This window comes from Phascolarctos cinereus, unplaced genomic scaffold (assembly GCF_003287225.1).
Source record: "Phascolarctos cinereus isolate Bilbo 61053 unplaced genomic scaffold, phaCin_HiC Scaffold_4;HRSCAF=312, whole genome shotgun sequence".
Classification (NCBI taxonomy): Eukaryota; Metazoa; Chordata; class Mammalia; order Diprotodontia; family Phascolarctidae; genus Phascolarctos; species Phascolarctos cinereus.
Window position 1 is genome coordinate 18,705,893 of NW_027555847.1, and position 13,413 is coordinate 18,719,305.

The window sequence follows — 13,413 nt, forward strand, 5'->3', positions numbered from 1 at the left end:
GCACTTCCTCAGTTGTGGTGCCCAGAGCTGAAATAATATTTGAGATACTGTTTACCTAGGCCAGAGCCCACTGGGATTATTCCACACTGCTTTTGTTCTAGACACTGGGCCCCTGTCAGTGCAGCCCAAGACTGTCATGAATGTAAGTGCTTTTACTTTAGGACTGGTGGAGATGAAACATTGAGAGAAGTGGGTGAGGCCAGAGAAGTTAGGAGCATTCCTGTCTGCCCCGTCTTCCGATCCTACAGCCCACGCTGTTTCTCTTAAGAGAGATGAAGAAAGCATTTGCTAAACACTTACCTGTGTGCCAGGCCCAGTGTTGCTAAGTGCTTGGGATCCAGAGACAATCAAGCAAGGTGATCTCTGCCCTCTGGGAGCTTACATTCTAGTGGGGGAAGGCTTTATAGGCTATAAAGGGAAACTGGAGGGATGGGCAGGAGGCGGAATCAGGCAGAAGCTCACACATAGAACCTGGGAACCCGGGGGCGGGGGAAGGCAAGGATAATGGCTAGAGCGTGTCCAGCATGGTGGAGGAGATAACCTCCAAGTGAAAGAATGGCAGCCATGTGATACGGCGGGTGGAGGCTGGGACATGTGGCCTGCACAGGCAGCATTTGTGGGGCCTTTTGCAGTTTTTGAGACCTGTGTAACATTGTGGGGAGTGGGGACATGCTTTCAGGTAAAGAATAGATTTTCACGAGGAGCTTGTGGACTCTGTCTCATCTCCTATGCCTGAAATTAGGGCTTTCCCAGAAGATGGAAGGAAGCATTGGCCCATGGCATGGGAAGGATAATGGCGGTGGTGGTTTGGGCAGCCCACTCATTCAGGCCCCTTCTGGGTGCACTGTCGAGCCTTTCCTGAGCATTCTGGGATGCCTCCAAGCCTCACTTCCTGGTCCTGAAGATGTCTTCAATGTGGAACGGCCCATTAGCTTGGGGAACTGTGGACATGCCACAGATAAACTAGGCTGGCATGCAGATTTTGACAGAGAGGTGTAGATGTGATGTTAATGCTCACCATGTAGATCTTGTTATGCCATGCAGTCCTGGAAATAAGTGCTGCCACGTTTGTCCTGGGACTTAAAGAAACCAGTGTGCACCTGCTGGAAATTGGCTAGCAGTGCTAGCAAACAGTACACTGGCTTCTCTTTTTTCCTTATGTTTGAAAAAATGGGAGTCTGAGGGTTGGAGAACACCAAGTGGTCCGTAAGCAGGCCTGGTCTGATTTTTCTCTTAGCCTAATGTTTTGGTGAAGTAACAGGAGAGAAAGTAACTCCTAAAACCGTACTTTTCTTCTTATTCCAGTGGAACAAGGTGGGCATTATACCAACCCAGTAGGTAATGATGCTACTATAACTGAAATGTGCAGCTCAAATGAATAGTGGTCAAATTAAATGATGAATCCCTATCCACCTCCCATAAAATGAAATTGTTCCAAGAATGGTATGAGCCCAACAGACTTGGTGAAGGAGAAGGTTCAGATCATTGCATCCCAGTTCTAGAGTGGGAAGGGACTTAATGAGGTCATCCAGTCCAACCGCCTCCTCTCACAGATGAGGGAAATCAAGCCTCAGAGATGTTAAGTGACTTATTCAGGATCACACAGGCAGTTGTGAGAGCCACCCCTTTGGCCTCTTCCTCCTATCAGTCATTTCCTCCTTTATCTTCTGTGTTAAAGACAGTGCCCAGGCTGCCATATCTCCATCCTGCTTCAAGCTCAACCCCTACTCTTGAGACATCATCCACTCTACTACTCCCCTTTAGTCTGTAAGCTTCTTGAGGACTGGGCTGGGGGTGGGTCCTTTTGCTTTTCTTTGTATCCTCAGCACACAGAAAGGACTCACTGATGACTGACTAAGCTATGTTGCAGCTATGTAATTTAGTCTCAGGATGCATGTCAGGACCTAGAATGCTTAATATTACAACTTACAGCATAAAATTTTACTACTTCCCAATGAAAACCTTGATCATGATTTACAGGCAATTCAGGGTCACACTCCTTCCCCTATTTTAACAGTTTTAATGTAGGATTTTAATTTCCTAATATGGTTTTTGACATTTTACTCTCATGGCCTAATAAAGTTCAGTGCAAATTCCATTTCTGCTTCTCCTTTAAAAAGAGTGCTGTACGCAGGGCCCAGGAGCACATCTGTCTGCAGCTGTGTGCTCAGATAGGTTTTTGTCTCTGTTTTTCAATCAGGTACCAAGTGCTTGCCTTTGCAACAGATGCAGATAAAAGAGAAGATACAGAGCAGCAAAAGCTTGGCGCTGGCAAAAGGCTGGTGGTAAGCAACCCTTTTTTATTTTATAGGTAATATTTATCAACAAAGTATCAGAAGGAATGACGTTCTGCTCACCATTGACTGACATACGATACATGCAGATCCTTGTGCCTGTAAATAGTTGATTGTCAAGCACTGCTTGGGCACCGGTTGTGCACCAGGCACTGTGCCGGACCCTGAGACAGAAAGGAAGAAGGCCTTGCCCCAAACGGCCCACATTCCACAGGGGGAGCACGACACGTACACAGCACGCATAAAGGTGCACAGAGCTTCGATGCCAGTGGGGGAGCCTCACAAAGGCTTCCTGTAGGTTGGGGAGGCGGCGTTTACGCTAGCTTTTATGGGCACATGGGGCCTGAACAGAGGCGTGGAGGCAAGGCTGGGCGTCGTGCGTGGGTGACAGTAGGAAGGCCAGTTTGGCGGGCTGTAGTGCGAGTGAAGGGGAGTCATGTCGAGGAAGGGTTTTTAGATGCCCCAGAGAAGATCCCAGTTATTCCGATGACACCCACTGGCTTTCTTTCCCCGGGCGAGACTCAGCCTCTTGGGGTTCCAAGCAACCCTTTCAGACATAAGATGCTGATGAGTGGCTGACCCGCCTTGGCAGAAGGAGTTCCTTTCCTGGGTCTTCCCTCTATCATTGAGATAGCATTTCCATCCCTCTCCCTGTCCTTGGCGCAGACAGGTATCATTGGAACAGGGTCTCATGGTCCAACCTGAGCTTTAAGAAAATCACGTAGGCATTTGTGGGGAGGGTGGATTAGGGGGCAGAATCGACGGGGGAGTCATTGTGCCTGGGGTTCTCTGCTTCTGCCTACTTCAGTCTGCGTCAGTTCAGATCGGCCTCCTCGGGTTTCTCTGAATTCTTCCAGGTTGTTGTTTCTTAAGGCACAACAATGTTCAGTAGGCTCTCAGGCCAGTCTCTTGGGTCTCTCCCCAATCAATGGGCAACCGGTTGGGTCCAGTTGTTTGCTACTACAGCGAGTGCTGCTGCTGGGAGTATTTTGTTAGATGGGAGGGGCAGTGTTCTTTCCAATGCACCACATTACTGCTGTCCTAAAAAAGCTTGGAGAGCTCCAGATAAGGCCGTGGAAGCAATTACATTATCAGAAAATAAGACCTATGAGGAAGAAATTGGGAAAACTGGAATCATTTACCCTGGAGGAGCTTCAGTGGTAGCCAGAAAATTGGATTAAATCTTATCCTGAGGAATTCGGGTGAGACTTAAGGAAGTCTGTCACTGAGCACTAAAACATTTTACCAAGGAAAGTGATGGACGCCTTTTATCTGGACAAATCAGGCTGTGTCGATGTGAATGAAGAGAAGGTAAAGAGATGCTCTTCTTCCTTCGGTGACATCCTGGGTCATGGGGTTTGTTCCCTGGCCTGGAGCTCGGAGCTGATGACTCCAGGGTCATCGATCGGCCCCGTCTGGGTCCCCAGGCTCTTGTCTGATGAACGCATGCTGTTTCTCAGAATGGACTCAGCAGTGGAGGGGAATCAGCTCCGTGGTCCATGGTGCTAAGAACATCGTGCTCATATGCAAGGGCTTGGTCCCATCAGAGTCCCCAAGAAAAGGAAGCACTTGGGCCTCCACAGCAGTGCTTTTATGATAACAATAATCAATGTTTCTGCGGCACTTCAGGGTTTAGGAACCTGCTTTCTTCTGGGAAGCAGCTCGTGCAAATGTCATCATGGCATTTTACCATTGAGGAAATGAGGCTCTGAGGGACAGGAACTTGCTCAAGGTCCCATAGTCTCAGGCAGGATTTGAACCTGGGTCTCCTGCCTCCAAGCCAAGCACTTTATCTGCTGTAGCACACTGTCTGTCTTGTGATAGAAAGGCCTTAAAAAGAAGCCTCCAGACAATCAGACTGAAAGGGAATCACTAGGTCAGTCTTTATTAAGTCTCTGAGGATTGGCCAATTCGCTTTTGTGAAGGTGAAGGAGATAATTGATGCCTTGACTCTGCATGCCGGGGTGCAGCTCCACAGAGAGCCCCTCATGACTGCTTTGGCGCTCAGGGATGCTCAGGGAGGCCTGGTGGGTCTGCGGCTCCCAGAGCTCTCCCCATGGCAGCTCTGTCTGGCTGCCCCCAGGCTGGCTCTGGGCAGGTTCCATTTCCCTAATCCCAAAGCCGGCGCTTTCCTGACCTTGGTATTTAGTCTGGAAATCCTCCCAGTTAGATCTCTAAGCGTCAAAGTGGGAGCTTTAGTTCGTCCGTCACAGGCCTGGTGTGGGAGGCTCCGGGGCTGTGGCTGTGGGCCTTTGCGCCTCTGCCTTGTCAGGTCGATACTGGCGTGATTATCATCCCCAGTTTCTGCGAGTTCTAAGATGCCGAGTGACAGTCTGTGCCAAAGCTGGGATTGTAAGCCTGCTGCTCCTGACTCTGAATCTGGCCCCTGGTCCCTGAGGGTATGGTCCCAGTGTGCCCTGGTCCTCAGTTTGCCCACCCTGGCCTTCTAGGGTGCAGTTTGCCCCCGATGACTTCTTCTGCTCTGCCTGCAGTGGGCATTCTCCCTAGTGAAGGCCTCTCTTTGTACTTGGCCAGTGAGCGAGCCCACATTCGTGTATTCTGCACTTTTGCTCTTGTCTGGATTTTCTTGATTCTGTGAGAGGTGCTTTTACCGTCAGCATTGTGTACTGCACGGGTACAAAGCGTTCACTTGGACAAGTGCTCGTGGCCTTGCTGGAAGCCATCAGGGAGCCAGTCACCTCAGCAGACTCTGCGTGGGTTCTTACTGTGGCCGACTGCCGGTGCTTGGGCCGAGGAGAGCACCCTGAAGAAGGCCCTGCCTTCAAGGAGCCTGCAGTCTATTTTTAAACCCTGTCAAGAAGTGCCCAAGAGCACAAAGCATGGGGTTTACCATTGTAGAAAAGCGCTTGGCAAAGGGGACATAGTTATGAAGCTGGAATTCTCCAGGGACTGGAAATAATTGTTCCTGAGACTCTGAACCTCTAAACTGTCCTGGGAAGTGTAGAGGCCAATAAGGCCAGCTCTTAAAATGGTCTGTAGCCCAAGGGAATGGCGCGTGGAGGCCCGTGGGCCGGCCTCGTGGTTGCTCTGCCCGACGGCGCTGCCCCTGTTGTATTAACTCATGTTCATTGTTTCTTCGAAGGTGGATTGGACTTTAAACATTGGCGAGCAAGCGCTGGACATCTGCGTTGTCTCCTTCAGCCAGTCGGCCTCCTCTGTTCTTGTGCTTGGTGAGAGAAACTTCTTTTGCCTTAAGGACAATGGGCAGATTCGATTTATGAAGAAACTGGGCTTCAGCCCTAGTTGTTTCCTCCCATATTGTGCAGGTGGGTTTCAGAAGAGATGCGTGTGCAGGTGCGTGTGCGTGAGAGTGTGTGTGTGTGTGTGTGTGTGTGTGTGTGAGACGGTGGCTCTGTGCTGAGGCTACTTTCTGTAAATAGAGGAATAACCTTTTCTCCTTCAAGACTCTATGGAAATTTTAGCCTTTGAAAGTTAAGAAGAAGTTTGACGTAGGCACAGCTCAGGTGCTGTCTGCCGTTTTCCTCTGTGTAAAACGATTCACAGCTCAGCCTCCAGTGGGCATTCACCTTTCCAAGCAGAAGCCGCTCAGGAATGTCGTCTTGATGAGACGAGCAGGTACCTGCAGGCAGAGTCGGTCCCCGTGATGCTCGGCTCCGCGCATCCTGCTCCCGTCGAGCACTCGTGAAGTCATTGCCCCTGGGGCGTTGCTGGGTGACCAGGAAGTCCGGCAGCCTCCAGGCCGGGGAGGTCACTGAGGGCCGCCTGAAGGTGGGGCCAGGGTGTGGACGGTTGGTTAGAAGCAGACGCTGTACCAGTGCTTTGGGAGAAGCCTTGGCCTGTAGGCCTTCATGTGGGAAAAATAGGCCAATTTGTGTCACAAAGAATGAGGCTTATGTGCATGACCATTTTTAAGGTTCACAAAATACTTTCTTCGCAGTAACTTTGGGAAGGTAGGAATCATTGTCTTCATTTTACATATGGGAAAACTGAGGCCCTGAGAGGCCGAGGAGCTACTAGATGGCAGCTAGGTGGTGCAGTGGGTAGAGCGCTGGGCCTGGAGCCAGGAAGATCTGAGTTCAAATCTAGCCTCAGACAGTTCCTAGCTGCGTGACCCTGGACAAGTCACTTAACCCTGTTTGTCTTAGTTTCCTCATCTGTAAAATGAGGATAATAATAGCACCCCCTTGGGTCCCCCATCTGCCTGGGTTGTTGTGAGGACCAAATGAGATTTGTAAAATGCTCTGCAAACCTTAAAATGCTACATGCTTGCCACTGTGATGATGGCGTAACTTCCCTGGGTCACGTAACTTGTGAGTAGAAGAGCTGAGACTTACGAGGACGGTGAGGACATTGATAACACCGGCTGGAATGGATAGAGCGTTCTTTGCACACAGTCTCTCCCTGGCCCTCAGGACGGCTCTGAGGCGTGAGCTCAGTTCATGTAAGTTATAGATGTTGCTGTCAGCCTCACAGAGAAGGGTTAGACATGGGACTAGGGCCCAGGTCTCTGCTGACTCAAGGCGCAGCCTTCTGTCCTCCACAGCTCAGTACCTTCTTCTGCTGCCGGCAGGGCCGGCGTGTGCCCCATCTTTCTTTTTTGCTCAGAACTCTGCTTTTCTCTCTTCTGCCAACAGTGTCGGAAGGAGCAGTCAGCACGCTGATTGGAAACCACAGTAACATGCTGCACATTTACCAGGACGTGACGCTGAAGTGGGCCACGCAGCTTCCTCACGTGCCCGTTGCGGTGAAGGTGGGCTGCTTGCAGTGAGTACTTCCATTCATCACGGGTGTTCAGGGACTTAAATCCTGCAGGAATTCTGCTAACTTGTGTAAGCTGTTCTGAACTTGTCATTAGTCACAGCACTTATTAGGAAGACAAATAAGTGTCTTTCATTGAGTGAACATTAAGAAGCCCGTGCAAAGTACCATGAATATTGTGGATTTCACAGCTTCTAAAAGATATTTGCTGCAAAAGCAGGGATGAAAGTGGGTTAGGTTTCAAGAGAATTGTTTTCCTCTTGGAGTATTTCCTTTAGATCTCCAAGGCAAAGAAGCTTTCTATGTGTTTGTTTTAAGTAAATAGTATGATTTGTTCTTATTCAGAGGTTGATGGAATCTCAGATGATTCCACTCCACATCTTGTTTTAAAGCTGTTTTGTGAATTTTCAATGGAATTTTTATATTGCACGGTCCATTTCCAAGCAGAACTACAAAAGACCTTGTGTTGAAGATAAGTCAGATTTAAGCAGAGCCATCTTGGATATAAAAGCAAAGAGAGATGCTGCATCCAAACACCGGCTTTCTGAGGAATGGGACAGAAGGGCTTGGGGAGAGCCAACTTGGTCATTTTTCTAGATGATCAGGAAGAGCAGGGATTAGGTTTTGACCATGAGCTCTTTGGAGCCTTACGTTCAGAAATTATGTGGCTTGGTTGTTGTCTGTACGTAAGGAGCTCTTTGTCATGGGCACTGTTAAAATGAATGAAATCTCCAAAAGTGGAGGCCTGGAAATGTGTACATACAGATTGTTCTGTGATCACAATGAACTCTATTTTTTTTTTAAAGAGACAGGTTATACCTTGTCCAATTTCAGTTAATAGAATCCTTCCTCTTGCCTTCCCTCATGTCAGACACAGGTGATTTTGGGACCCATCTGCTTCAAAAATGAAGTTGAGACAAATAAAATGTTAAGAAAATTTTACCTTTCATGATGGCAAAATGTTGGTGTTTAAGCTGCAATATTTATTATTATTAAGAATCACAAAAGTGGTTTGCCAAGTATTCAAATTTAAATTCTAAGGTTAATGTAAAGTTTGAATTAAAAAGAAAAGTCAGGCTCTTAGAAAAATCACTTGCATTAATTTCACTAGACTAGAACTTGGGTATTCTCACCAATTCTGGTTTAAGTCTTGAATCACATTTTGTGAACTGGTAAGTATTTGGCAATTGCTAGAGACCTGCTTTTGGCAGATCAAATTTGAGAAAAATTTTGTTTAACAAACTCTTCCAAATGTACCTTAGTTTGTGAAGAGTAAACATTCTGTTGCTGTATACTTCACGTCATCGTTCATGTTTTTACTTTTAATCAGTAGCAGCTGTGGGCTGTCATATGCTCTCGTGTGGTCTTGGGGAATGGATCAGGGCCTGGCAGCCTCTTGTGACTCATGGCACCCCTAGGCATCAAAAGTAGATGCAAAGAGGAACAAAAATGGATGTGTCTTTAACAAGATTCCCCACTGCCCCTTATTTTGACCCTCAAGGCTTTAGAATTCAGACACCCCCAGTTGCTGCACAGCACAGCCTCTGGCCTGGCCATCCCCCGCCCCCAAGGAGGGTGCTAGCCGAGCTGAGCTCAGAGCTCTGGGCCAGTGTCTGAGTCTAGGCCCATGGGGGAGGCCTTTTGTCAGCCTCACGTAGCCGTCCATGGAGGCTGACTGCTTTGGCACCGATGGGGATGGCATCTGGCATCAGTAGAGGGAGTGCCAACACATAGAACCGTGGAGTGCTGAAGGAAGTTGAGGAGTTTCATTGTGATTTACTAGGCCCAGAAATGGGTGATAACACAGGTCTGTGTTGTGTCCTGTAGCGTTTGAGTTCTTGGAGTTTAAACAGTTTTGATAAATATGTTTAGACAGCAGAGTTTACATATCAAGGAAATGATTACCATTTTCTAATGTTTCCTTTGGGTAAATAAGAAAATGATGAGTTTGGGCCCAGTTGATGCAATTAGACTTTCTGATCCGGAAATTCCCATTCTTGTTGGGTGCTCTGGGCTCTTTGTTTCTCTTCATCGCCCTTTGGCCTGTCTTGCTTGGCGCATCCTTAACTCAATTGGATGTTGTCTTTTGACTTTAAATATGATTTTAAATATTGACAGGTAAGGTAAAGGGGACTGGGACAAGGCATACTCATTAACTGAATTAACCGACTCTGAGTGTGACCATGATTTCTGAGTTTCCTGGTTGTTCACGTATGTTCTCAGGCTGACGAGGTGGTGATAAGAGCGCACGTTGATCCGGTGTTTCATGGGCAATGCCTTCTCCGCAGCAGGGATGGGAACCAGGGTCTCCAGGCCCTCTTGGCGTCTCTGTGACTGGAAACTAGTTAAGTGACCTTGGGTGAGTCACTTAACCTTTGTGAGCATGTTTTTCTCATCTGTAAAATGAGGGGGATGGTCGTTGGGGTGATCGTAGTTGTCCTGCCTGCCTGGCTTGTGTGGTTTTTGGGTCATAGATTTAAAACTGAAAGGGACGTAGAGGCCATCTCATCCAAGCCCTCCATTTTATAGATGAGGAGACTGAGGTAGAGGTAAATGACTCACCCAAGGTCATGTCAGTAGTACACAGCAGAGCTGTGGTTACAAGTCCACTCCTCTACCTCCAAATCCAGAGTTTTTTTTTTCCCCCAGTGTACCACACTGCCTCACCTACAACTAGAAGCTACTATTGGTATAACAGATGTTGTTAACAGCAAAAGTTCCACATAATGAAAATATTTTTAAGCTCTGGCTAGGGGCCCAGGGCCCCCTTCCCCTTTTGTTACTGAGAATTCTCTAGTTTATATAACTGTGAGTAAAATGAGTATATTTTTCCAGAGCTTGTATGTATAGCCGCTTCCCATGATGAAAAGCATTTAATATTTTCTTCTTAGTCCTTTGTTTCTCTGCTGTGGGATGCCTCCCCCTTTCTGTGCTGCCCCCCTCCTCGAGAAGCCCTCCCTCCCTGCCTGGCTCCCGGGTGTTCTTTTCTGAACAACATCGTATGGTCTGCACCCTCTTTCATTCTAGACTGTCTCCTACTGTTTGCCCCTGCTTATCTTGATAGCCCCTTAAGGCAGGGATCCTTTTGTGTTCATGTCCCGCGTAGCTTCTTAGCACATAGTAGAGGTGGAGGTAGAATTAGCACATGAAGCCATTATGGGTCAGCGTGGTGGATCCTCAGTGAATCTGGGCCGGCTTTTAGTGATCGCTGTTTTCCTTTATAGTTTTTCACAAACCTTTTTAATAAGGCATTCTAGAATTTTCCCAGGAAAATTCAGCCAACCTCACTGGCCCCTTGATTGAAGAATCCATTTTCTTCCTCTTCTGAACCAAGAGGACTCAGTTTGCCCATCTCCAGTCTTCCACACCCTCTCATGATTTCCCAGAGGTCTCTGACAGCAGTTTGTTGTAGCTTTATCTGATGCCTTGGGCTAGAAGTCCACATCCCATCTTCTATCTGCTTTTGTTTCCTGAAGCCTCTGCCTCCCATCAGGTGTTCCTAGAAACAGCCTCGTCCAGGACTGTGGGTTCCTCCATTCCTTCTGGCAGTTTTCTTTGGCCCCCAAATGAAATACCACAAGCAAGGACTGGTCATCAGGTTTGATGGTCTGGGGAGGCTCCCATTGCATTCTGGATCCCTTTCCTGGGAAGACACCTCATCTCCTGATCCTTCATGTCAGGTTGACAGATGATGCCTTGGTATCCCTTGGCACGGAACTGTTCCCCGCCACAACTTTCTTTTCTTTCTGTGAGTTCTGCTGGGTTTCCTCTCTCCTCCTGGCATCTATCAGTATCTCATCAGTGGAGCTTTCAAAGGTATTTCTTCCTCAGTGGGTCCATCTCAGCCCCTGGTGCCCTTGGGATAGTGGCAGGTCTCTGTGGTTCTGGGGGGGGGCCCTTTGTGTCCCCTTCCTTCTCCGGGGGGCAGGTCTGAGGTGGGGCTGAATTCCCCTTTGCCTTGCACTCATTTTCTTTCCTTGTTTTCTTCTCTGTTCTTTGAAAGAACACATTGTCCGTTCTGGAATGCGTGAGGAGAGACGTTTCTCCATCCCTTTCACCTCCCTGTGTTTCCATATATGCAGCTATAACTGGCCAAGTTATATAAGCAGTCTTATGTTGGCAGGTTCCTGGGAGGGGCTGTCTCCTCACTCTCCCTGCGCTGTAGTTTGCTTTTTCCAAAGACTCATGTTCTAAAAGCAGAGTTGCTTTTTTACTCAATCAATGACAAGTATTTACTAAGCACCATTTCATTTCTTATGTGGAAGATACAGTACTAGGCACAGGGGTACAAGTACAAAGGATGAAAAAATCCCTGCTGTCGGGGAGCTTACATCTATAAGTCGATATCTATTTTGAGTCTTGTGGAAATACTTTTTGGAAGAAAATAAGTTGCTTTTAGAAAAAATAGTGTTTTATATGTATATAAATACACTTCCCCCACATGTTTATATGTGCACTTATATAATGTTTTCTTCTTGTAAGGCCACTATTTGGGGTTTCGGGGTTGGCCCCTTGGCTTCTCTGTGCCTTTCCAGTTGGCCTTCTGAGGTCACACAGTGAGTGTGATCACTCCGGTAGAGTGAGATTCTTCTTTTCTAGAGTCACCCTATGGAACTTTGTTAATTATCGGGAACATTTGGTGGCTTAAATTTGGAAATTGCCTTGTGATCATTTAAATTGTTATTTTACCCTCGTGAAATAAACAGAGAGGAACCCTTTAAAATGGGAGCTGCTGCTTCTTGTTTTCCCGTTTCATGTGGACGTTCCTCCTATCAGATGAAACGTCCAGGTGTGAAAGTTAGTCAGTAGCCTCCTGTCTGGCCGCCCGTCGTGGTCCTGGTGCTGTTTTCATTTTTCACGGAGTGATGGGAAATGCAGCGTCCTCCTGTCTCACCAGGAGCGCAGCACTAAGTACAGTTCCATATTGTTCAACCTTGGCTAAAATTCCAGGGTAAAGCTGATGAATTTGCAGCCAGAGCTTTTGGAGACGCGCTAGAAAGAAATACCACGAAAGATAAGTAGGCGCTCTCAGAATGTTGGTCAGATTTGCCCATTTCTGTTTTATAAATTAAACCTTTTAATAGTGGAATTCTCCTTATTACCACTTATTTCCACTGTAGACCTTCTGTAGGCTTGTTGGCAGTGGAGTTATGAACATCTCCTGAATCTGAAATTTTTAAGCAAGTATAAACTTCTCTTCTGGTAGGAATCAGAGCTTGGTGGCTTGGATTTCCAGTGACTTATTCTAGACCTAATTTGGTGGTAGGAGAGGTACACCAATAGGACTAGGGTTTGACATTGTAAAAATAAATAAGTCAAACAGCCATCTGCCCATGAGAATCTCTTTGGCTGTTATTGGGAATCAGATGCATGCATGTTGACTGGAAGGAACCTCAGAAGCCAGCTAACCTAAACTCTTCATTTTACACACAAGGGGAAGGGAAATGACTTGTTCAAGGGCACACAGATGTGAGTGAAGGAAGAGAAGGCACAGTGTTCCCTTTCCTGCTGATGGCTAGATTTCTACTCAAGTCTGTGGACCTCTGGATGAGTTGTGCTGGAGGAGACCTCCTCTCTCTCCTCTGAATTGAAGCCCGCAGAGCACGGGCCAGCCTGTAGGGAAAGTGAGGGTAGCGTGAGGCCTGGTAGTGAACTTGAGAACAACGTTCAATTGGATGGCGATCTTTTGGGCAGACACTGCGAATGAACTCTGGGCTGCGTCCTGAATCTCATAAGAGCAAGAGAGGGTGCTCTTCGGGACATTGTAGACTTCTCTTAATGACCTCAACTTCTCCCTGAAACAAGGACCCCTATCTTTAATACTTCTAATGATGACGAGACAGAAAGGTCCATGGTGGGAGTCAGCAGGTTGTACTATCACACACGAGGAATGATTATGGGAAAGCGCCATAGAAGAGGGGAGTCATGGAAGGTACATGTGAGCAAAAAAGAAGGGGAGCAGCCAGCAGGGAGGCTCTGTTGGGGTCCCTGCAATGGCAGCAAACAGAGAGGAGGGCCCCCAGCACGTTGGGTAGGCCCCTGTTGGTAACTTAGGGAGTTCATTGTGCAGGAGATGCTGCTGTCTGCACTCGTGAGATCACGGGACCGCTGATGTTCTGTGGTGGCACACATGTAGTGTTTTCCTTTTCAGATAGGCTGATAGGCCCTCAGTGCGTTGGGTGGGCAGTGTCCCCTAGGGCATGGGAAGGATTCACACGGTAGGCGCAGGTAGGATAGACTGTGACCTGAAGCACTAATGGGAGTGTGAGAAGTGGGGAAGTGTCATAAAACACTTTCTCCTTTGAAAGGGGAAAGATGAGTGTTTCTTTACGTAATGCATGTTGCTTTCTCCCATACAGGGAAGATAATACTCAATCAT

General features: G+C 47.6%; 1 protein-coding gene across 5 annotated transcripts in view; it reads left to right on the plus strand.

Moving 5' to 3' along the window:
• Positions 1 to 13,413, plus strand: part of BBS9 (Bardet-Biedl syndrome 9) — a 372,846-nt gene that overhangs the window by 96,314 nt on the left and 263,119 nt on the right. For all 5 annotated transcript variants that reach the window (XM_078152100.1, XM_078152102.1, XM_020969068.2 and 2 more), the window contains 3 exons: positions 2,201 to 2,285; positions 5,398 to 5,581; positions 6,911 to 7,040. In XM_078152100.1, the coding sequence (XP_078008226.1) occupies positions 2,201 to 2,285; positions 5,398 to 5,581; positions 6,911 to 7,040 (399 nt within the window). The remainder of the gene's footprint in view (positions 1 to 2,200; positions 2,286 to 5,397; positions 5,582 to 6,910; positions 7,041 to 13,413) is intronic.